This window comes from Pyxicephalus adspersus, chromosome 4 (assembly GCF_032062135.1).
Source record: "Pyxicephalus adspersus chromosome 4, UCB_Pads_2.0, whole genome shotgun sequence".
Classification (NCBI taxonomy): domain Eukaryota; kingdom Metazoa; phylum Chordata; class Amphibia; order Anura; family Pyxicephalidae; genus Pyxicephalus; species Pyxicephalus adspersus.
Genome location: NC_092861.1, coordinates 46,582,550 through 46,608,055, shown reverse-complemented (window position 1 = coordinate 46,608,055; position 25,506 = coordinate 46,582,550). Strand labels below are relative to the sequence as shown.

Sequence of the window (25,506 nt, the reverse complement as noted above, 5' to 3'; positions counted from 1 at the left end):
GGCAGCTCAATCACATTGAAGCTCTTGTCACAGCCATGAAACAATTGATGGCAGGTTTGCAAAGAAAAGTACCACTGTGTTTTTTTTTTCCTTTGGCCTTTTCAAGTCTATTCACAGTAGGGCTTCTTCCCTTAAATCCCAGACAATGCTTTCAATGACAAGTTAGACTTACAGCATGCAAAATCTACCTGCGAGCACAGCCAAGATGAGCGTACGGCGCAGATTCCCATACAGAACATCTTTCTCTGCTGTCAGAACCAGAAATATTTATCTACTCATTGCCATTTTTGTGAGAACAGATGGCAACTGGTTTGCAAAAGAAAAAATGAAAAATCTAGCTCCGAAATAGTCGTCAATGCGGGGGAGAGGGGGGATATCACTTGTTCCAGTTTAGATTTCATGGCTTATCAGTTTGCCTTTCAAGCTGTAGTTTGCTGTAGTTTGAAGTGACAGGCTGAGCAGCATGCAATGCTTACAGCTTTGATGGGGGGGATCTGATGCTTAAAATTGTACATATGTATTATAAAAAGAGTGATGATCACCCAGGATCCCCCACACACCCACAAAAAAAAATGCCTGGGCTTCCCAATGCATGCTCACGTCACAAACCCAAATGCTCCCCCTCTGCTTTGATCTGCATCTTTCCATGATGCTAGGGGGGAGAAAAAAAAAGAGAGATGGATGTAGACACAAACACAGAGATGAGAAAAATATAGAAATGAGAAGATAATGAGGTGTAAGTAATCTGGAAAATGAGATAGTTGGATGTGATGGGGAGCTTTGTACTCACAATAGAGGGAGAAGGAGTAAAGTGAAGCCTCTTGCACAGACAGGTGAAGACAGGGAGACACAAGAGGGTGAAGATTCTTGACTATGATCGACTTTCCCAATTATCTGCTGTCAGCAAGGGAGGGGGGAGAATTGGGGAAGAAAAAGGGAAGGCAACAAATGGGCAAAGCCACAGATGAGGTTGAAGGAGAATAAATAGGAGGTAGACAATTGAAGCAGTGGTGTGAAGATTGTTGGATTTGTGTCAAATTTCCAATGATCTGTTGCCTACGACTGGAGGAGGAGGAGGATGGAGGATGGAGGATGGAGGGCTAAAGGAAAAAAAAAAAGATAGAGAGGGGGGAAAGGAAAAAAAGAGAGGGTGAGTGAGAAAGACCTGAGCAGGCAATGCTGGACAGAGAGGCTGCAGATTCCTTGCTGGCTCCATTGAGCATACTGAGTGGCAGATCTGCATGTTGAAGCAACCCATTGAAAACACAGAGCAGCTCACAGCACACTGCACATCGCACATTCCCAGCACGTCTCTAGCTCATTTTTTTTCTTTTTGCCTCAGACTCAGTAGGAGCAGATAGGAAGAGAAAGACAGAGAGAGGGAGAGCCAGCAATCCCTAAACTCAAGCCTTTATTCCCAGGATGAGCTAAAAATCACCTGCAACCTGGTAAGTAAATCATTTCATCTCTACATACTTTTATGGGGAAAGGTTTGCTGGTGACCTTACATTTAAGTTGCAGATATGTATTTGCTAATGAGATTGCTGTAGCTGGTGCTGATGCTGCTGCAATATAACCCTCAGCCTTTTTTTTCCCTCCTATCCTTTTTTTTTCATGCCATCTATTTACTGGCATCCAGAACCTTGACTGCTTAGCATCTAATGTGTCAGGAAAGCTGCATTAGCATTTATTGTATTTCATTTTAACTTTGATTGTAAGCATTGCCATCACTATGCTTTAAGCACACAGGAAATGCAGTAGGATGCAGGTGTCTTAATATCTAGAGATTTGAATGTAGTTATTTGCAGCAAGGAAAGCCTGTCTGGTAAAATGTATCATTGTACACATTTGTTTTTTCTTTTACTGGATGTGAGGATGAGATGACTTTATTTTTTGATAGGTTATTATAAACTGTTAGCAGAGCCTGTTTTGGCACTTATACACTTTGTTAATGCATAGGTATTTTTGCCAGTAAATGCTTCTGATACATTCAGCATCTGGTCTGTGCTGTTAAAGCTTCAGTCCCAGAGCAAGGGAGGCAGAGCATTTAAATCATGGATCATCCCAGACTAAGCTGCATTTTACTGTCAGTTTCCCCTCAGATTGGAAGATCATATGGGCAAGCAGTGTGGCCAGATTAATTATCTCTACATTCTTTTATCTATTTATGGGCATTTAAAGTGCTCGATAGCCAGTGCAATTAACTGCACGCTGGAATCTGCAAATGCATCACAAACAATGAGCACACAGATATTTTACTGGAAATAGCCAGCATCATTTTTGGGATCTTTGGGATAAAATGCATGCTTTGCAGTAATTCTCACTCATGCTACGGCTGTATCAAGTATGTATGTAGAAGCTTAGATCATTATCTGTGGTAAGGCACACTGGTGTTACTTGTACTATTATTATAGCTTAGAATGACTCATTGACAAAGGTAATTTTTTAGACATAAATTATTTCCATTATGACATAAGCTCACTTATGTACAAGAAAGACACAATTCGTACCATTGTCTATGTGAACAGAGATGGTCTCATTTAGTGGCAATTATGTAATACAGTGCATTAAGCCAAATGGCATTGCATAATTGCAGATTTACACTTTGATAGACTAGATCATGCAAACTAGTGTGCAATGATTATGAACAAACAAATTGTGGTTCTCTTGCCATTGTTGCTTTGCACTTGCACCTGTTTACATGCATAGTATAGTTAAATAATGACATCTGTTTTTATTTCTTTGTCTTTCAGATTTTATTTTTTAACTAATCAAAAATGGAACCTTCTCCAGCAGAAACTCAACTAAATGGACGTATGTTGTGGATAATTCTTTTAAGCACAATTGCTCTTGCATGGACTACGCCAATTCCCTTGATTGAGGATTCAGAAGAAATAGATGAGCCTTGCTTTGATCCTTGTTACTGTGAAGTGAAGGAAAGCCTTTTCCACATTTATTGTGACAATAAAGGATTTACAAATATTAGTCAGATTTCAGAATCCTGGTCTCGACCATTTAAACTGTATCTTCAGAGAAATTCTATGAGAAAACTGTACACAAACAGCTTCCTTCACTTGAACAATGCTGTGTCGATTAATCTCGGGAATAATGCATTACAGGACATTCAGGCTGGAGCTTTTAATGGGTTGAAAGTTCTGAAGAGGCTATACTTGCACGAAAACAAACTAGATATATTTAGAAATGACACTTTTATGGGACTGGAAAGCTTGGAATATCTACAAGCAGACTATAATGTAATTAAGAGGATTGAAAGCGGGGCCTTCCGAAATTTAAATAAACTCAGAGTGCTTATTCTCAACGATAACCATATCCCTTTGCTTCCAACAAATTTATTCAAGTCTGTATCTTTAACACACTTGGACTTGCGTGGGAACCGACTAAAGATCCTTTCTTACAGAGGAATGCTGGATCACATAGGAAGAAGCATTATGGAAATACAGTTAGCTGAGAATCCTTGGAACTGTACTTGTGAGATTGTGCAGTTGAAAACCTGGCTGGAACGTATTCCTTATACTGTTCTGGTTGGGGATATTACATGTGAAAGTCCCTTTCACTTTCATGGCAAAGATTTAAGGGATATAAAGCGAAGTAAACTTTGCCCCTTGTTGTCTGAAAGTGAGGTTGAAGCAAGCCTGGGGATTCCCCAGTTACCGTCGAGCAAAGAAAATACATGGCCTACTAAGCCTTCCTCTATGCTGTCATCTTTTCATGTAACGGCTTCTTCTGTGGAGTACAAGACATCCAATAAGCAGCCCGCCACCACCAAGCAACCCAGGCCTCCAAAGCCTCCCCCGACACCCAGAGGCCTTTACCCAGGTCCAAACCAACCACCAATAGCTGGGTACCAGACTAGACCACCTATTCCAATCATATGCCCAACTGGATGTTCGTGCAGTTTGCATATCAATGATCTGGGATTGACTGTAAACTGTAAGGAGAAAGGGTTTCATAATATATCAGAACTACTGCCTAGACCACTCAATGCTAAAAAACTTTATTTGAGTGGAAACTTAATACAGAAAATCTACCGATCTGATTTTTGGAATTTTTCATCACTGGATTTATTGCACCTTGGAAACAACAGAATTTCTTATGTTCAGGAAGGAGCCTTTATCACTCTCCCAAATTTAAAAAGCTTGTATTTAAATGGGAATGACATTGAAAGGCTGACGCCTGGCATGTTCAGGGGTTTACAGAGTTTGAATTATTTATATTTTGAGTATAACATGATAAGAGAAATCCAGCCTGCTGCTTTCAGCCTGATGCCAAATCTGAAGTTGCTGTTTCTCAATGACAATCTGTTGAGAACACTCCCAACTGATGCTTTTGCAGGCACATCTCTGGCAAGGCTGAATCTCAGAAACAACCACTTTCTATACCTTCCTGTTGCAGGAGTCCTGGAGCACCTTAATGCTATTGTACAGATTGATCTTAAACAGAATCCATGGGATTGCACCTGTGACATCGTCCCTCTAAAGCAATGGATAGACACCATTAGCTCTGTCATTGTGGTTGGGGAGGTGTTGTGCAAAAGCCCTGAGAACCTAACAAACAAGGATCTAAAATCCATCGAAATGGAAATTTTGTGTCCAGAGATGCTACATGCTACTTCACCATCTTTGCCTGGAAAGATGGTACCCACAAGCTCCTCTGTGTTTGAGCTTACCACACCAGGGGGTGCCATTCCACTATCTGTCCTCATCCTCAGTCTCCTAATCTTGTTTTTCTCAGCTGTTTTTGTGGCTGCAGGCCTCTTTGCTTTTGTGCTGAGAAGGCGCAAGAAGCTGCCTTTCAGAAAGAGACAAGAGGTGGATTTGACGGGCATTCAAATGCAGTGTAGAATCTTTGAGGACAGACCAAACAACTCCCCAGAGAAAGCTCCTGGGCATGTCTATGATTACATTCCTCATCCTGTAACCCAGATGTGCAACAATCCCATCTACAAACCACGCGAGGAAGAAATGGGAGAGGAATTTTCAGAAACAAAAGAAAACAACACAAATTATAGGACCTTAATAGAAAAAGAAAAAGAGTGGACCATGGCAGTGTCAAACTCCCAGCTAAACACAATAGTTACTGTCAATCAGAGTGGGGAAGTACCAAGTTTTCATGAAAATGGGGTCATCTTTCCTGGAGTAATTGACTGAGAACGGCCAGCACCGACGGTGGGCTTTGTGGACTGCATTTATGGCACAGTACCTAAATTAAAGGAACTGCACGTCCACCCGCCTGGCATGCAATACCCAGATTTACAACAGGATGCCAGATTAAAAGAAACCCTACTTTTCTCAGCTGGGAAGGGGTTTTCAGACCAAACTCAAAGTGAATACCTCGAGTTAAGGGCCAAACTCCAAACGAAGCCGGATTACCTCGAAGTCCTGGAAAAAAACACATATAGATTCTAATATAGCCTAATTTCATAGCGCCCAAAAAAACAAAACAAACGCATGATTCAAGATGATAATACCGTTGTGCTCCCCAAATTGTTTTGGAGGAAGGGCCATACTCTAATCGTAATTAATTGAAGTGCCTTCGCAGACTTTTGCCAGCAATGTTATCAATCATTATTTTTTATATAGGAATCTAAGAAACTTGACTGTGCCATGTAAGGTATGGGGATATTTGTACTGATCCTGATATAAATAATTCCACGTGTCCTTTTTTGGCAGTAACTTAAACCTTTTCACTGGAGGGTATCGGGGGTGAGGGAGATGAGATGGCATTGTGGCTTCCTTATACAAAGAAACACCCATGGCACAGTTCCTGTATATTGATGCAGTTTGCTGCATGCCTGAAAAGAATAATAAAAAAAAACTGCAGGGGGGTTAATGCTCGAATGTTCTCACCCAAAACACTAATGCTTATCCATTTTCTTTCTACCAACAACAATTCAGCATCCAAACACCTGGATTCACTGCAAAGCATCATGATTCAATGGTTTCAATGTATATTTGATTTCCTTTTTTTATTTTTGTGCAAAGCAGGAAGTATTGTACACAAGACAGCTAGGGATCAACATCTTTGTGAATTCATGATAATGCCAGGATTTTTGTTTTGCAGTTTCTTTAGCTATGCTACTGGGTACGTATCACTAACAGCTTTGTAGGAAGCACTTTTAATGTCTTCTCCCCCCTCCTCTTACTCCTTAGCCTACCCCATACACAAAGATTTTACAAAATGTGCATATATTTATTCTGTAATTTCAGTGAATATTAATTGTAAAGGTAATGTTTAATCAATGTATAGTGATTATGCGTCTGGTATAGCTTTCCTAATAAAATAATTTAAAACAATACATACATATAAAGATATATACAGATAAAAAGCTTGAAGATCTGATTTAGCTATGCCCAGCCTTATGTACATCAGCCAAAAAAAGAAGAGTTACCATGCTGACTAACATTGATTTCATTGCACACAGTGCTATGGTTAGAGGTAAAAAAAAACAGATGACATGCGCTTTGATATAGTTTTGCAATTCTTGGAATCAGTAGCACTTTAGAGCCTTTTGCAGATTCCTCAGTAGTAAAGGAATTAATAATGTAACGATTTTCTGGACAACACTGGATTCAATGCTATGAGATTTGGAAGTAAATTATTACTTAGAAGTAGAGCCATTTAATTTATTTGTCTGGTTTGAAAAATGAGAAGCTCATTCTATCCCCTTTAGTCAATTATCCAGGGATCACTACAGTGCATTCCGACCTATTTGGGGATGCAAAGTTGCACAGCCTATCTGTAGAAAATGTCTAATTGGTTATATATCTTCAAAGCATACACTGCAATAATTGCACATCGTATGTATCCTAATAGAGAGAGTCTATATATATAGAAATATATCTGTAAAGGGCAGTATCAGACCCTGAGTGAACCCAAAGAAAATCTAATTTAAAACTGCTTGGTTGTTGAAGCTGCTAGCTGATGGTTGAAATGAGGTTGCATTGATAACATTAAACAGCAGGGGGAGCTTATAGTCTAAATATTGTATGTTAGGCACAGGCACCTAGTTCTTGGCTTTAGAGCTGTGTGTTATTTGTGTGCTGCAGCCCTTCCCAAATGTGTTCTCCTCTGCTTCATTTCCTGACTAATTTAAATCCCTAATGAAATCATTCCTGTACATTGAATGTAAACTGTCAGATGTCACTGATGCCTTACATGAACATGGGAATTTAAAAGAGAATGTGAAAAAACATGGCTTGTCAAGTTTTGGTTTTGCTGCATGATCATCTGTACTATTGATTTATTATTACAATCTACTATTGTTTATATATCGGTGTTGGTTGTCTATATGCATGTAGATAGGTACATGTATACATAGATTTATATATACTGTAGCTACCTGTGTGCATATATGAGCTAGAAAGTATACTACCATTTATATATTTTTTTTTTTTGCTCCCAACCCCCCCCCCCCCTCCCCCATCTATAGTTTACAAAGTTCATCACCTATGGTAAAATATGTCACCTTTAAAGGCATATGGTAATGCAAAATATAGATCAATCACTAATTTGCACACGCTTAAATGATAGCCTCTATTCGCAATTGATTTTAGCTGCTAAAAAACAGACAAGACCTATCACTATAGGGCAACATGCTGCCATCACAAAATTGGAATTGAGAGATGGACTACCAGTAGTACTCCTGCTGCAATAAACTAAATCACCCCAGGACTTCACTCCTGGGCATCATGGGAGGGGTAGTTCAGTGACGTCTCCCACTGTGTCCATCATCACTTGGCTTCACTGCTGAGTAATATGGGAGTTTTCAATAATTGACATCAGCAGTGCTGAAGGTTGCCCATCTACAGCATGTTGTAATGTGTTCTGTTTCAATAAATTCCCCATTTAATGTCATATTTATTTCAAATGATCCAGTTAAACTCATCCTATTCAATCAAGGCTGGATTTTACATACTTAGCATCATATCTGTTTGTTATGTTCCAAAAAATCCAGTATCCACTGTATATTGCATATGACTACTTTCAACACTACTATAAATAGACAGCATGCGCATATTTTGAAAATAAAATCAAAGTGCAAGGCAAAACACTCCTTATAAGAATAGACGCCCATTAACTCCAGGCATGCATCACATCACCGTATTTCTTTTACAATAACACATTTGCGTGCAATCCCTAGTGTTACTGGTGCTGTATACATTTTAAACGGAGTGCTCATAATCCATAGCAAAGTACGATGCAAACATTATGTTTATATATTTTGTTAAAAAAACATAAAAAACAAATATAACAAAAAAACAAGAAAAACATGAAACAAAGAGAGAAAGCAAGAAAGTCTTTGCTTCAACAAAAGGGACATTTTCCACCCCTGGATGGTGCGGAATTCTATTTATTCAGTGGAAATAAATTTATTCTTTGAGAATGGAAATTTTATATTAAAGGAGATACTTTTTGGCTTAAATTTTGTTTTATTTTCTTATGTAGGAAGCTCTTTCTTTGCATTTGTGGCTTTGGTGTGTGTGTGCACGTGGGGGGAGATGGGTTACAAGATGTATCTTGATTTCCTTTTGCAAAGGGTTAATTGTACATTTCATGTTCTGTGGCTGCCGAAGCGCACAGAGGAATGACCATCTAGTTTATCTCAACTATGAAGAGTTCACATTTTCTACTGATCGATATGAATGCACAAGCCTTATCTTTTTAACTGATATGACTAGCACCAGTCATGATAAATGACAATGTTGGTGCTGAGTTATGGCATCTTATTGCACAAACGCTGACATGTAGATTAATATGTCAAAGCAGATATTTCCCAATACACTTGTTAAAAAGGTACCATCACTGATTTGAATTTTATTGTTTCCCATGACTTATTTAACCAGTTACTTTCAGATATTTGGTAGACCATAATGTTCAACACAACTCATATATGACCTTCCTTTCACCAACAGGTTCTACCTAATAGATGTCAGGCCACATTAACATTTCAGCAAGCTCAGTAACATAGTGCTTCAAATCTATGTACCAATGTTTTTTGCAGTTGTATATCCGGACAATTTTCATAAATCACTAGAATGTGTTCTTGTAATGAGAAGAAGCATTAAAAAGTAAAATTGACAAATTTGATTTGATTTGTAAGACAGGATAGCAAAATATTCATGGCTGTAAATTTACGTACTAACTTGTCTTGGTCCAATGTGCCTGTACAGGTTCTTGGAATATAAATATTGTGAATGGTGCCATGAGGGAACTATAGATACAGCTATGTTAACAAAATGCAGCTGTGTACATGGAATGCTGTAAAGGAACTGATGCATTATCGATGATTGTGATGTGTTTGGGTACCTTTACACCACAAAAGTCCTCTCTGTGGATTATCCAAAGTATATTGTAGGCAGATTTTTAGGACGTTATGGTAATTGGAGGATGGGGTGAAGGTTAGCCTCTGATACTTACATATCAGCAGAATTAGCACTGGTGTTCTTCTTGTGTGATAAATGTTCCTTCTATTTATCTACCTGACGCCCAGCAGTCACCTGTTTTCTGTATCCTTCCTTCTGCACACAACATTACAATATCATTTAATACACGTAAATGCAATTTTTATTTGAGGAAAGAGTCCCCTTCACTTCTTGTCTCAGAGTCACCAAAGAAAGGTGTAAGTGGTTACCAGGATGGTAAAGTGGGTGAATCCTCCCCAGTGGTGCCACAGGCAGCAATAAAAACACTGGCAGTGGTTTCATGTCCACTTATTGTTCATGCCAAATTATAACTTTTCCCGTTAAATATTCTTATGGATCTATGTCCTGCACAAAGCCTAGTTTTAGTTGTGGCTATAATGCAAGGCATTAGAACTTCTGTTGGGATTTTTCTACTACAAATGGCTCTGTTAGAGAGATTTACTTTAAGTCGAGGTGACCATGAACTTAACAGACGGCAGGGGGGTGATGGAGAACTTGCAAGAGGGACACAGTGCAATACAATGCTGACAGCGGTCTTAAACTTTCTTTACTCTAGCACAAGGCAATTACATTTTTGTCAGTGTTGCAGATTTTTCCTTATTTCTGCTGGTGAAAGTGCCATCCTTTCAACAAAGCCCAAAATAGCAGTAAGAATTCCTTTTCTGCTTTTTTTAAAAAAAATGCCTATACATATTCTATGTGATCCTAGTGTTGGAACTTCCGAGTATTTTTTCCATGGTGCATTTCATTCATTTTCGTTGACTGTTCTTTTGCCATTCTAGTTAAACTTGAAGAGGAATTTATACAATGCAAAAATGTATCTTGGTCATAGAGGTCTATTTAAAGAAAAGAGCAGATACCAATATCGACTGGACTCCACGGTGTTTCACAGCATGGCATCTGCATTCATTTATAAAATACAAGCCTTGGTGTGGATCTAATCCACTATGTTCCACTAATTTCTTTCTACTCCATATTTGGAGCCAAGTCCTGTTGTCATATGGCATGCTATGATATATTAATACATGTTTTATAATTTTTTGTAACACAAAGGTGGGATGGCTGCAGTGAAGCCATACTGGTACTTGATAAACCAGTCCCTTGGCATCATATTGAATTGAAAGTAAAGGTACATAGGCTTGGAGGAAAAATGTCTATAGAAGAAATTAAATTGTTGACAACTATTCTGAAAACCAGAAACAGGAATGGCAGTCATTAATGTTGACCTTACCTATCTTAGAAACAACAGGAGTGGGATGGAGGGTAACATGCGGCCACAATTATACTGCCTAAAAAGTTAAATATGTTGCAGCTTGTGGTATCACAACAGCGGTAGAATTGCATACGTAATTAAGCAAAATTTAAGCTTCAATTAAAAAAAGTTTTCCGAATGCTAATTTTCTAAAAGAAGACATTTGTATTCTTACTGGAGGCTAGAAAGATGATGTTTAAAGATCAACAAAAGAGAATAAAGTAAATAAAAAATAGGATATGTGCCCAAATTGCTAAACAGCATTGTACACACGATTTTACAAATTTTTGGAGTAGCGTATGTGAGTTTCCTTGACTTTTTTTAAAAAACTTTTTGTGCATAATGGTAACATATAAGTAACATGTGTTTAAATGAGTCAACATTAGTATTTGATATGTAAAAGTGAAAGAATACATATTGTTATTTATACAATAAATAAATATACAGCTAGAAAATATTTCCAAGTTCCTTATGTATTACCTATAAATGCCCCACCTTGTATTTGTAGTAATTTTATTAAAAAAACTCTATTATAAATAGAGAAAGTATGATCTTAAAGCACAAGACAACCAAGCATAAAATATTAACAAGCACTGGCTAAATATAGTATTATTATAATAAGTAGTAATTATTATGTAAGACTCTAAAGCAAATATAAATAATGTAAGGTTAATTACAGAAAAAAATATATTGCAATCTGCACATTTTGGAGGCTTATCCTTGTAAAAACCTGCAAATATGAAACAGCTGCAAAAGAGGTTTTGCAGCAGGACAATCAATCACCCACTTGCTACAAAATCAAGTAAGATAATATGGATAGATTGAGAAAAATGGGGAACTTCTGGAAGGATATCCTTCAAAAGCTGGAAAGAGCTGGATTTATTTTACACCCCAACATGCACCTATAATCGAGAACAAGACTTAATATTCAGAAGGGAAATGAGGATGGGGGCATGATTAAAGTAAGGCAAAAATAAAATAAAAGCTTGATATAGTTGTTATACCTGTCTTTGTCCCAAAGTAATGTAAAAAAAGCAATGCTTCCCATTTTCACAAAACAGTGTTAGCAGCCTTAGCACCTGGTTAGATCATATCGTGTACAGAGGGATATTGGAGAATTGTACAAGTCAGAAAAAAAGCATTTTGTTGCTAACAGTCATTGTAGTCTTCCTGGTTTAGTTACACATCAATCAGAGGCTTATCTTCTACACTGTACATCAAAAAACATTTCCCTTACATAGGTGATCTTAGTCCAGCACACTTGTTGCCAACTCAGGTTCCTTAACTAAATTAAAAAAATCTGTTTACCCATTCAGGCACTCATTTTTTTAATGTTTTGTTCCTAGAAGTAATAATGCAACAGAAACATAAATGTGTACTTAGACAAAAACAATTAAAAAAAAAAGCATAGAAAAGTGGTAGACTTGTTGGATCACCTGGTCTTCTGATTTTTTCAGTCATTATTTTTCGGTTTCAAACAGTAGTTGAAAATTACTTTTTATTTTTTTCATTGTACATTGACAACAACTGCGCATAGATCAAGCTGTTTGTTGGGTTCCCCCATGGCAACAAACCCAACATAAAACTGAATTGTGTGTACAAAGGGCTTTGATTAGCCTGCTCAGGTATGAGTGATGATCATAATACATTTATAAATGCCATTATTTCACTGCCCTGACTTACAGCAAGTTGTGAGTTTCTCTATAAAGTGTAGGTATAACCATATTTTTTTTAATTGAATGGTACAGAAGGTTTAGATCCTCGGTCAGGTTTGATTGCTGTTTTTGTCCCCTTTAGGTATACTCATCCTGTTTCTCATGGTGTCACTGAGCCAAAAATAATAGGAGCATTAAACTATTTTAGAGTTGTCTTTGGTGACAACTACGTAAAAGGGAAATTCTGTTCCCTCTCAAAAGGATTTTTCTCACTTTTTTTTCAACTCTGGCACAGGAAGTGAAGGGAATCCCCCTTTCATTAGGGCGCATACAGCAAAAAATAAACTGACAGGAGTTTTAACCCTTTGGTAATTTGTCCAAAACTAAAAATAAATAAATTGGCTATACTTACATCCACAAGCTATTAGGGTATGTACATACAGGCTTCAGGTCCAGAAACCAAAAATACCCATAAGAAAGTATGCTTGCAGGTGCTTTTATTGAATATTGGATTTGTTTATATTGCTTTTGCCATGCATATTTGATTTACATAGGTGTTTAGGGTGTTCACATAGTAAAGTAATTGGAAAATTCACTTAGTTTAGTGAATGAGGTACAGGTCTGCTGACTTCAACCACCTAATCATGTGTATACAAAAATCATGTTGTTTTACATTTCCTTGCACCTAATTAGTTATTATTTGCAGAATTGTTAGCAGGTTCACTTAGTGGAGGGAATTATCCCTTACAGAGTGATCAATGACTTTGCTAAGTGAACACCCTAAACTAATTCATACAATTACCCAACTGCTTTCCTTCTGGGTTGTCCAAAAAAAAAAAAGTTTGTTTTTTAATACAGCAAATAATGCATTTTTAAAAATGTAATGCAAGGCATGGTAAAAGCAACCGTAATTACAAGATCAAGCCCAACAATAATCCATACTATACACACTTTGACTTCTATATCCATGTAAAATGCTTGAAAAAAGCACATTAGAAGCAAAAGCCTGTGTAAACAAACCGTTACAAATCCATCTGTTATATATCTCTTTGAGTTTTCTTTCCATATGTCTTTGATTTTGAGTATACCAATGTAAATGTTTACATTTATCCCATTTATATTGGTGGGATTTAGATGCACTATGCAGTTTCTGTACATTGACTTGGGCAAAGCAAAAGATTTGATTGCATTTTATTTTACATTGTTATCCTATTGCCTTACAAGCTGTGTCTCATCACTCGTCTGTCAAAGTCAATGCGAAGACCTAATTTTGGTGTTTGTATCATTATTTGTATATTCCAGATATGTCTCTGAACAAGGATTAGCAATGCATTTGTAAATTGCATTAGAAAGAAAGTACTTAAGTATTTTCTTGACAACTATAAATATTGCTCTAATTATTCCCTACTGTGTCTGACAATGAACTCAGCAACTTTACAGTTTTCATAAATATTTGGTCACATGCTTCCTAATGAACTTGTTATGATTGTCTCAATGAATCTTTAACTGCTGAGGTTTTGTTACTGGTACAGAGTGTAAAATATTTACACAATACTTGGATAATGGCACACCCAGGAAGAGCATCTAAAACACACAAATAAATATTGAAATAATTGACATTGGGTTCACATTAGTTTATCATCCTTTGGTGAAGTGTGAAATTTATTGATGTTTTTATGTTTGGTTTGCTAGGAAACATTTGTATTTTATAGGTATAACAATGGTTCAGTTAAAAAAAAATTGCTACCGGTTTTTCAGGAGTGAAAAAGCTATAATGGTCAACGTTCAATTACTTTCTGGATGATAAACATTTCTTTTCCTTTGAGCACAAATCCATTTATTGGCAACTGTTTCAAAGACTAAACATTTTTTCAGTCCTGAAGTTATTTATCATAATATAATAAACAGGAAGGAATTGCTGAGATGTTTAACAGGAAGATAGCAATTTTGTTGGTAAATGTTTCAGGTCAAGCCACCCAAGTTTGATCCACAAATATTAGGTTGAAGTCTAGGTATGATGCACATGGTAAAAATGATTTAATTTTTTATATCTATCTATTTTTATATTTTTATGTCAACATGCACAAATATACTGGCTGAGTGTATGGGTATTTATACCTATAGGGAAGGGGAGACCAGCCAGACACCCATAATATCAATTTATCTCAGGAGAAGACAATAGGGATCTGAGGGAATATGCAACCTAGCCAATTTATTCTTGCCCTGAGAACAGTCAGACTGGAGATGTTTGAGAAACTTGGGAACGTAAGCATAAAAGTCATTGCCAAATCCAAATGTATCAAGCCATGAGATCATCCTATGTTCATAGATTTCAATGCATACATTGTATTGGCAGTTCATTATGATAGAGTTTTAGCATAAATAGAAGAGTACTCCTACATTCTCTAATCAAGGGGTTCAAAAAAAAGGGACTAAACTGAAAATGCAAAAAAATCACACTTACCTTTAAATCCCCAGATCCCTCGATCTCGCTGGAGAAGTCCTGGATTGGGCCCCGTGCTGTCCTGTAATTCTCCTTCATGCCAGCCTGGAGGAAGCACTGGGCGCTGCTATCTTCACCCTTCTTCTTCTGGGTGCGTCACCTGATCTCGCACTGCCCAGGCATGAGATTAGGTGACGTAGCCTGCTGTAAAGGGGGAAAAAAAAGTACCAATCTTACTGTGCATGCTTGAGATAGGTATCTTTTTCCCCTCAGTGTAGGAAAATGCCCCTTCTGTGCATGACTGACATTGGGCATGCACAGAAAGAGCAGCAAAGAAATAATAGGGATGCATGACGTATGTATCCTGGGAGGCTCTGCATTCCCGCAGCTATCAAAACACAAAGAGAAGCGACTTCATTTTTACTTTATAAAAAAGAGTTGACTTTGAAGAAATCCATCCCAGGTTTGTTGGATCACCCAGCTTCACTGATGAAAGTGTATCCTCTCCAGCCTTGGAGAGCATTATTAAATCAGGTGAAGGAACAGGACACTTGAGAGTTTAGTACATGCCTATGTAACAAAACTGAAGCTCACCTTTCTGGTTCTTCCCACTGATTTACATTAGGGGTGACATCAAAATTTACCGCAACTTGGCTTTGTGAACTAATGTAAACATTTTAAACTTTAATGTTGCAAATCTTTGTAAATCTAAGGCCTGGATGGACATAAATACAAATGCTTTCACAGGTAAAACAGCCCCATGTGTGTGTTATATCTGTGTGTTTCACAGCAGCATATTCACTTTGCATATTCACTTTTCTCCTCTTATGTTTTGGTGACTGTTTATCAGGGGCAAAGGAAAACTTTCTACAGCTTACACAGTAAGTTATTAGAATTATAGCTTACAGAGGGCTAAGAATTCCTTGTTTGGCCTGGTGGAGGAGAGCCAAATATATTCTGGGGCTATATAGAAGGGAGGGATAAAGAAAACCTGATGTGTACCCTTAATGGGACCTAAATTTGAGGATAAGTTTGAAATTTTAAACATTTTTGTCTAAATATGTGGTTAAATATATGAATGTATACAATGATAACCAGCAAGCACAGTGTAGCCCATAGCAGCTGATCAAGCTTTTATTCTATTCTATTTTATTCTAAAATTGAAATATAAAATCCTATTGCTTGCAAATGGAAAAAACAAACTCCAAACAAACTTTGTTACATAAAGAAATTACATAAAAATGTTAATACTGTCATCCTGATCTTTTTTCCAGAGTATTGCTCCAATATTTCCCTATAAAAAAATGATTAGCTTATATTTGCATTTATTTTCATTGCCCACTTGTGAATGTCTTTTATAAGTGTCCTCACTGTTCCCTGCATAGCAGAAATTCTAGCTGTGTTTTTGTGATCATCCTGGTCCATGGCTATATTGCTGTGAATAGAATGAGAATTTTTATTTCATGTATATATGAAATGTTCCAAATGCAAGGTACCCTACAAGAAAACACTAAATATTCACTTCTGCTGCCTGTGCTGTCAGCTTCAGCAGGAAAAAATGTCTCAGAATCTAACAGTCCTGGAAGTGTCAATATCCTGGCCCCCTTCCATATGCATTGGATCCTCCTATAGATCCCCTTCTTCTCTACAGGACACACTTCCTAAATCAAATTGCTCAGCACAGTGGAGGACCATGAATCCAACAACCCTCAGGAGTGTAATTTTTTTTTAGGACATTCTCATCCCTATTTAATGTACCGCGCTGCATAATATGTTTGCGCTATATAAATCCTGTTTACTAATAATAATAATATTATTAATAATAATAAGGTGAACATCACTACTGCTGAGATAGGTAACATAAGCAGCACGAGTATTCTGTGTCTTCTTTGCAGTGGGCCCTGGATTTAAAATGAGTGAAGTGAAAATAAAAAAAAAAACAATATTTTACTTGGTATCAGCCTGTGCAGCAGACCTTAGAGCAGAGAGGGCAGAAGCGCCACAAGAAGCTATTATGGTATGCGGTGTATGGTATGCAGAGATGAGCTGATCAAAGCTGCTTATCTTTTCACTGTCCATTCTGTGGGGCATCCAATATTTATGAAAATCTAGGAATTTATTTATCAGCCTGAGCACACATTTTTGTAAATTCATTGCTAGGTGACTATATCAGTTATTACACAATACTAAATATATGAATATTATTTCCTACATTTTGAGTTTCACTAATCTGACATTTAAATATGAAAAAGAAACAAAAACACAGGATAAAGTTTGTATTCGTTTTCTATTTTATTCTAATGTCCCTGTCAGTGAATTCATTTGACAATGTTTCATAAACCACTTAACGACTGAACACTGTTTTAAAAACAGTGTTTTACAGACAGTAATAGAATGTAAACAAACTCACGAGTACACTGCTTTTTGCACAACACATATTAGGAATTGCCACACATGCCATAGCAAGGGCAGTAATTCTAGGGTCATCATGTGCTGTTAAATCTAAATTGATGACCTGTAAAGGCTTTTAAGGTATCAGCCTTGTGGTGTCTGACTTGTGGCCTACAATACTTGTGTTATGTTATAATAAAAAATTATTTTTTAATTGCGTTGTTTTATATGCATTTTTTATTGATCTATTGTGTGGGATCTCACATCAAAAGAAGGTCCTATCCATCATGTAAAAATAATAACAAGATTGTCTGTGTTGAGCAAACTTCAAAAGAACCATCCTCAAAGAAAGTGGATCAAATTTTTTCGTTATCTGCTGTTACGTATTGTTTCCTTTAGGTGGCCCCGTGATACTACAAAGACTTGTTGCTGCTGTCATCACCTTGCTGTGATAGTGTTACATTACTCTGATATCAATGTTTCCTAGTGATTCTACCCGGCACCCTAAGTGATGTCATTGCATTGGTGTTGCTGGTATGCTGCATAATCAGTAGTAGCGCTGGTTCTCATGAAGGTCCTAGTACTGTAGTATCATAAAGCAAGTCATTTTCTTCTCTGTGTTTGAATAGCATTCACTGTGGTTTTTCCATATGATGTCACTAAATGGCTAGTTAGTAAGGAATTGATAGGGTTTATTATCAGTAATAACATTGTTTTCTCCTAATTTATTTCACTGTTCTCACTGAGCTGACATGTAGTATATTATGCAGGACACAAGCCACACAATAGATTAGCCTAGGGTGGAATAATACACTGCTTCCCGATGGCTTAACAGACTTGAGAAGGATATTGATCACAGTAGGATTTTTTTTAATTGTCAGTTTGGACTATTTTCTAGACATCTTCATTAGGGTAAATTCCTGTAAATCTGCTGCATTTTATAGATTTTTACCCTGACAGATTTGTTTGGAGAAAAAACGAGTGTGTGTACAGATGTTTCTGGTGTCTAGTGATCTATTCCAGCGGTTGCCAACTGGTGGTCTTCGAGAAAACTTTGGTAATCCCCGGCTCTGGCTGGTGCACCCTCCAGTGGGGTCAGGAAAAGGACTCCGCTGGGGGGACTCATCGGCCAGAGCAACAGACTATGTACAGACTGCAGGCTCAGGGTGGGTTGTGTGTCTAGACTGGGCAGGTTCTGGCATCATGATGTCCCTCTGGGGGGACACACAGCTCCCCGTGCATGTGTTTAGTTGTCTGTAGGTCCAAAAAAGTTGGCAACCAGTAATCTATTCTGATGGAATAATAACAATCCTTAACAACCACTTTTGTTATAATATTGTATAGCAATGTAGTGACAGATCCCACTTTACAGATGTCCTCAGTAAATGACCCCTGAGACAGATCCCCAATGACAAGCCTCTATTGTCAGATCCCAGACCACCAAAGACAGACCCTTAGTAACAGGCCTCTAGGTGATACACACCCCCAGTGACAGACCTAACTTTAAATTTGCCTGCAGTGTCAGACCCCTAGTGACAGGCCACAGTAAAATTAACCTTATAGACAATACAGAGTCACAGTAACAGGCCCTTGTTAACAGATTTTCAGGGACAGACCTCACATGAAAGATGCCCCAAGCGGCAGACCTCATTGACAGACCCCCCTCTCCATCCCAGTAATAGACTCCCATGAATAAAATCTCAATTTTATGTTGCTAACACCCCCCCCCCCCCATACCAGTAACAGACAATTTAGTAATGAAATTACAGTGTTCCTAAATTCACAGATGTATACCCTTAGCCAGAGACCTCACTTATCAGGTGCCCCAGTGACAGATTCTCAGTAACCAGGTTAAACACGTTCCTTCGCAAACCTCCTTGGACAGTCCTTAGTGACAGATCTCACCCCCTAGAGACAGGCCCCATTGACAGACCCCAGTGACACACTCCCAATGACAGGCGACATTCATAGACCCCCAGTGGCCCACGTCCACACTAGACCTTCCGTAGCAGACCCTTAGTGACCTTCCACATTTTATATACTTCTTCCTATGCTATATTTATGTAACCAATACTGTTTCTGTCTCACCTGTGCCTCTACTCACTCAACTATAGTAATGGTTTAGTTTTAGTTGCTATTGACCCAAAAGATCAGCCAGGTGGCAACACTACCCATGGCACTCCAGGGAACTTGTCTTATACTTGATATACTTTTGGCATTAAAGGAAGCTGTGCAATAGCATATTGGGTTTGGATTTAGATACATTTTAGGCCATTGATGGTATTGTGCCTCACTCCCTCTCATTCCACTTGTGCAATTACCGATTTTCTTTACTCATTATAACATCCAAGAGAACAAGACATATTAGGTAGAAAGTCTCATAAAAGAAGGTACAGTGTATATTGTAAGAAATATTTTCAGTGATTACTGAAACCAAACAGGAATTGTCATGTATGATATTTTGATTTTACCCATTTTTTATTGGGGCACCTTAACTGTTTGAGAATATGTCTGTGTCTTGTTATTCACCTGTATTTTGATACTGTCAGAACAGAAGTTGTATCTCAATATTAGGCTTTAAATACCTGATCTGACTTGAGCTGACATTTTGCTAGCTACTGGATGAGCTGCTTGGGGAGGGAAAACTGTTAATTAACAAATACTTTAGTGTCGTTCATGTTATCCTGGGATTGCCTTCATTCATGCAATAGTTTATAAGTGGCTGTTGACAGAAGTGAACTCAGTCAGTAGACAAGTAGACAAAATAAGCGATGAAAGCTTTCCTCAGCCAATCAGGGAGCACTAGAGGTTTTCAATGGGACATGTCCCCATTTTACCTCTAGTGCTGGGAACTTCTCAATGAATGCAGCCACGGCTGCATTCATTGAGAACAGTGTGCAATAATCACCTGGGCACTGGAGGTAAATTAACCTCTAGTGCCCCGGGGATTTCAAACAGGAGGATTCCCAGGGAATCCTGTGAATCCCCTGTGAATCCTCCTGTAATAATTTCCTCGATCTTCCAAAGATTTTGCTAAATCAGCTCGTCGAAATGTCGCAGAACTATGACAGAGGCATTCTCTCTCATCCCTAGACAAGATTTTGAAACATACAAAATCACATACCACACACAAAATTGTAAATAATAAAAATATGTAAAGCCTTCTCTTGCCAAAAACTTGTCTTTGAAACTTCACTGCACAAAGTCATATGAATAATTTTTGCAAAATCGTTTTGCCATGAAAATTGTATTGCCATAAGTAGTAACCTTTTAATCAGAGGAAATCTATTGACTTTGCATTGAGGACAATAGCTGAGAATTTTATAAAACCCCTGAACATAATACAGTCAACAAAGTTACTGCGTAGATGGGGGAACAAAAGGAAACATGGAAATGTCTCTAGAAACCCCCGAAAAAAGTAATTGTTTTTCCCATAAATCAGTATTATTGACAGAATATTGACAGGAAGCACATTTATAAAACCAGCAGGGAGTTAATTTGTTAGATAATTAGACACATTAGCATTACAATGGTTTGATCTATAATAGATGTTTTTAAATCAAATTGTATCACTTTCACAAACTTTTCATTTACAAATTCAACTTCTAAAAAGATTAATTTACCAGGTTTGGGGATTGTCTGTACTTGGTGTTTTTTAATCAGCTGTTACCATTTCTTTTAAAACTGGAGTCTTCTTCGGACATAAAACATTGGTGCAGATTAAAAGCAAATGACCCCCCTCTCCTGTTCATACCCAGAACATAGGTTGGCAGGAAAAGTGGAGGCAGCAGGCATGTGACCACCCTTTACTGTCCACAACTGCCTCTATGCCGTTCCTTAACAGTGGAGGTGGGGGACACAATTGAAGGACAGGGCCTCATCCCTATATTATATTATAAATGATTGTGGGGGTTAGCTGTTAGACATATTGTAATTAGTAAGGGGGCTGCCTGATAGCTGCCTCCCAACCCTGGGGAATAAGTACAGTTAGTGAATCAGGAACCCAATTCTAAAATGACAGATCTCTGTCAGATGCTATGTAAATAGACCTAGCAGGTATGTGTACATTGGTAGAATCAGCTTTGGGAAATGCTAGTTTCCAAGGTTGACAGTTTCCAAGCTGCATTCTATAAATGTCATGTTTGTGGTGGTAGTCGGCATTTCTACTTTGATTTATGTGGATTTACATCACTGGACAATGTGATTGAAAATAGATTTGCTTCTGGCCAATTTATTAAAAAATAAATAATAAATAAATATAAATGGAAATACCTAACAAAATTTCAAATGACCGCTGTTCAGTGCTACATACCAGTGCACAGAGGACTGGGGCTAGAGACTCCTGGTGATGACCCGCAGTGTCTGTATGGTAAAATGAAATTGGAGGCAGGGGAGCTGCTAGGATTACCTGGAATTTTACAAGAAATGATGAATACAAGATATAAAATTCTAGACAGTAATATTACACAATCATAAATATATAAAGCTTGTTTTTGGGTTTACAAAATACTTTACTTCTTTCCCTTACCTAAACTTGAATTATGGGTGCAGATGGTTTGATCTCAATGCAATGTAACTGAACAACATTATATAGCCCCTCTTTATATGGTAAATATGAAATATTTTATTATCCTCCAACATTTAACCTCCTATAACATTGTACTTTCTCAAGGCACTTTCTAAAGCCATAATAGCTGTGTATATCTGGCCTAAACATAGCATATTAGAGACAAGCCATTGATCATCTGAGTCTAAAAACACTCAAGGTTTTGTCCTTCATTGGGGTTACTGTTGTGTCAATGACAAAATGTGACGTTAGCTTTTCATCACAAGTGTTTCTTATAAAAAGATACATGGCTGTAAGATGGTTTAAAGTCACACCTGTCGTATCTTTTCTGTTATAAAGTTTGAGACCATAGTCTTGCTTCTGCTGTATTTTTTAATTTACTGATTTTTGAGGGATTGGCATGAGATATTGACATTTTGGCATTATGGAACTTTTAGTTTAGCATTGTTTTTAGAGCTACAAAGTTTGACTGAGCTGTCTCGGTATAAAACATCAGAAACAGATATACAGTCACATAATAAATAAGTACACTTCATGGAAATTGATGACTTTTTCAGTATATCTGAACAGGCAAACGTTAAATTTTTCATTCACACAGTGTATATAGATAGAAGAACTATCCTTGAACTACACATAAAATTAGCATACTGTATTCATCCTCATAATCTCATAAAAGTTAGTATACCCTCTCATTTACTACCACTAAAATCCATAAAATTAGATAATGGTGCCATTGATTAGAACCTTCATTAAAAACCTGTCTCATTTACACCTAATGTATTTATGGTGTGGTGTAATTATGCCTCAATCAAAGCTTTGTAAGGTCCTCAAAAAAAAAAGGTAAAGGGTGCTTATGAGCTTGTCAAAATATTGAACTTACCATCTGTTTTGAACGTTGGGGCTGTTTGAATTAGGCTCTTCAAGACTGGAGAAGATGGGAGAACTTGAGTGATCCAGCAAACTTGGAGTGGATTTCTTGAAAATCTTTCATTACAGGTTTGCTGGATCACTTGGGTTCTCCTATATTAGTTTTCTAGATTTTTGGAGAGCTTTATTAAATCATGCCAATGCTTTTGTAAAGGAAATAACTGCTACTTTTTCAAGGACTGGCTGGCCCAGCAAATTCAGCCCAAACCATTTCCCAGATAGCAATTCAGATGAAATATCCTCATAACAGCAGTGAAGCATGGTGGTGGAAATGTTATTGTGTGGGGTTGCTTTGCTACTGCAGAGCCTAGGCAGCTTGCTATCACCAAGTCAACAGTTAATTTTACTTTTTTTTTCAAGATCTGTTAGCTACAAATATGAGGCAAACATGGATCTTCAGACATGATAAAGTTATGGAGCTGGTTAATCCAGAAAATGAATGATTATGGACTGGCCTTGAAAAAGCTCCAATTTGGATACGACTGAAATATTGTCAAACATTTTAAAACAGATAGTTAATGTGAGGAAAACCACAAATATCTTGCAAATGAAGAATTTTGTGGCCAAACACTGAGTTAATGTCCCAGACTGGTATGCAGTTATGAAAACGCCTGCAAGAAGATATTTCTGCTGAATAGAATAAAACCAGGTTCTGAAGTCAAAGTGTACTTACTTTTTTCTATGTACACTATTACACCTATTGATCCTTTGGTTCAATAAATTATTACAAAGGCAAATGTTCATGTGTATTTTATCCAAGCATATCACTGCTATATGAAATATTTGAACGAAAATCTAAAGTCCGGTTGTTCAAATATATGAAAAACTAAAAAAAAATATTTACTACTTACTTTTTCATATGGATATATATTTTATTCTACTGCCTCCTCAGTTTAAATTCTTTTAATACAGGACTTATGTTAGGCCCCTAGTCTCACTGTGCTTGAGGAATACATATTCTCTATATTGAATTTATATATTGCATTGTATTGTTTGGCTATTGACATTTGGAATTACTGGTATTCCATGTCCATGTGCTAGGGTGGTGCACTTCTTCTGTCTTTAGCTTCGGTTGTCTCTGAAACCTCACTTACATAGATGCTGTGTTACCAGCAGCGCTGTAGCAATGTGTACAGAGAAAACTTCCTTGCTGTCTCTGAGCTATAGCATGATCTCAGCTCAGATCTTGCTCACTTTCATTCAACTCCCCTAGCATGCACCTGCTGGGTTCTATCTTACCTTTGCAGTATCAGCACTAAACAAACAGGAAAAAGGGCCAAAAGAAGATTTGGAAAAGGTAATAATACATTTTCTTCTGAACCAGCTTGTTATTTACCTTTAAGTAGAATACTTACTTGCTGGAAATGTAAGAGAAAGTAAGAAGATGCACTTTAAGCAATAATCAGTTTTAATGCTTTTCTATATCAATCTTTAGGAATATATTGTTAGGAAACATATTGTTAACACATTCAGAATACATGTATTTGTATTTTATAAAAGTATTTTATGCTAGTAAATGTGAGTATCTCTTAAATTAGTCATTTGGAAATGTAATGATACATTTTTTCTCATTCTTCCACTTACTGTGGAAAAAAGAAGCAATAAGGCACGGCATACTATATAGTGATCATGTGTAAAGTATAGTAACCCATACCAAACAGAAATCATGTGTTAGCTCACTCTAATAAACTGAAATCTAATTATTTGCTTTTGGTTACCACCCCCAGCACATCCTGATTTCATTTATTCCTTGTAAAGAAAACATGAATCTGTATTAAATCAATGAGAATCTGCAGGAGACAATGAAGAATTCTCTGACCATTTGCTTGGTTTCTATGACAATGTACTCCAGGATAGTGAAGGTTGTATGCCAACACGTTACCAAACATTCTTCAGAATGTTTATATTTTAATGATTGAATGTCACTCACTGAAAGCAGTAAACCAATCTCATTGGTTACATGGTTGCTGAATGTTAAAACACAACAAAATGTAGTTGTGTGCAGGCGAGTGGTTGCTATAATGTACAAGTAGGGTCCCAAACTAGTGCCAATTTTTACCTAGATGCCAACCCCTAATTCAACATCATACTCTTTATCTATAGAAATCCCCCCATTAGCGCAGCTGGTAGCACTACTCCAGCACACGGTTGATCTAAGGACTAAGGTATGCAATTATGGTGTCTAGGGGGGATTGATGGCATACAAGGAGGTAGATGTGGAAAAATCAAGCCAAAATATATGGCAAGAACAGGTTGGAGGGTGAAGCCAGGTAAGGTATACAAGGGAACAGAGAATTCTAGATAAAAGGTCTGAATAGAATCAGTACAAACTGTAGACAAATGAAGGTCAGATAGAAGCAAGATCAGCAACAAGTTAAAAAACAGACCCACAGAGGCCAACCAAGAAGGAAGTAAGACAGGTAAGTAAATGATAGTACAAGTAAGCAAAACATACTTACATACAGTCTGCATTGATGATATTTGGACTTTTTATAATAATAGGATAAGTTTGAAATCAATTTAAGAATTAATAATAATAAATAAAAGATGTATTGAAAAGTATTTTTGACATACTGGTAACTTCTTCCGATGTACATTTAATCACATAAAGTTTATTTTTCTTTCCCAAAGATATCTTAATTCACCAAATCTTTGGTGTGTTGCCAGCTTGAGATGTTCAGTGCCTGCCATGTTTGCAAACCTATACAAACATTCATAAGCAGCAAACATTAAAGCAGTTGCCAGGCCCTTTGTTGTCTTATTCTTCACAACAGCTTAGTTCTTTCATGCATAACCACAGGCTGAATAACCACAATGTAAAACCTGAA

The 25,506-nt window shown here is 37.3% G+C and overlaps 1 protein-coding gene across 1 annotated transcript; it reads left to right on the top strand.

The window, feature by feature from the left end:
- Window positions 1–1,163: 1,163 nt before the first annotated feature.
- On the top strand, window positions 1,164–13,969 carry SLITRK3 (SLIT and NTRK like family member 3). Its single transcript, XM_072408051.1, has 2 exons — window positions 1,164–1,448; window positions 2,754–13,969. The coding sequence occupies exon 2, from the start codon at window positions 2,778–2,780 to the stop codon at window positions 5,166–5,168; it is 2,391 nt and encodes a 796-aa protein (XP_072264152.1). The 5' UTR covers window positions 1,164–1,448; window positions 2,754–2,777; the 3' UTR covers window positions 5,169–13,969.
- The last annotated feature ends 11,537 nt before the right edge of the window (window positions 13,970–25,506 follow it).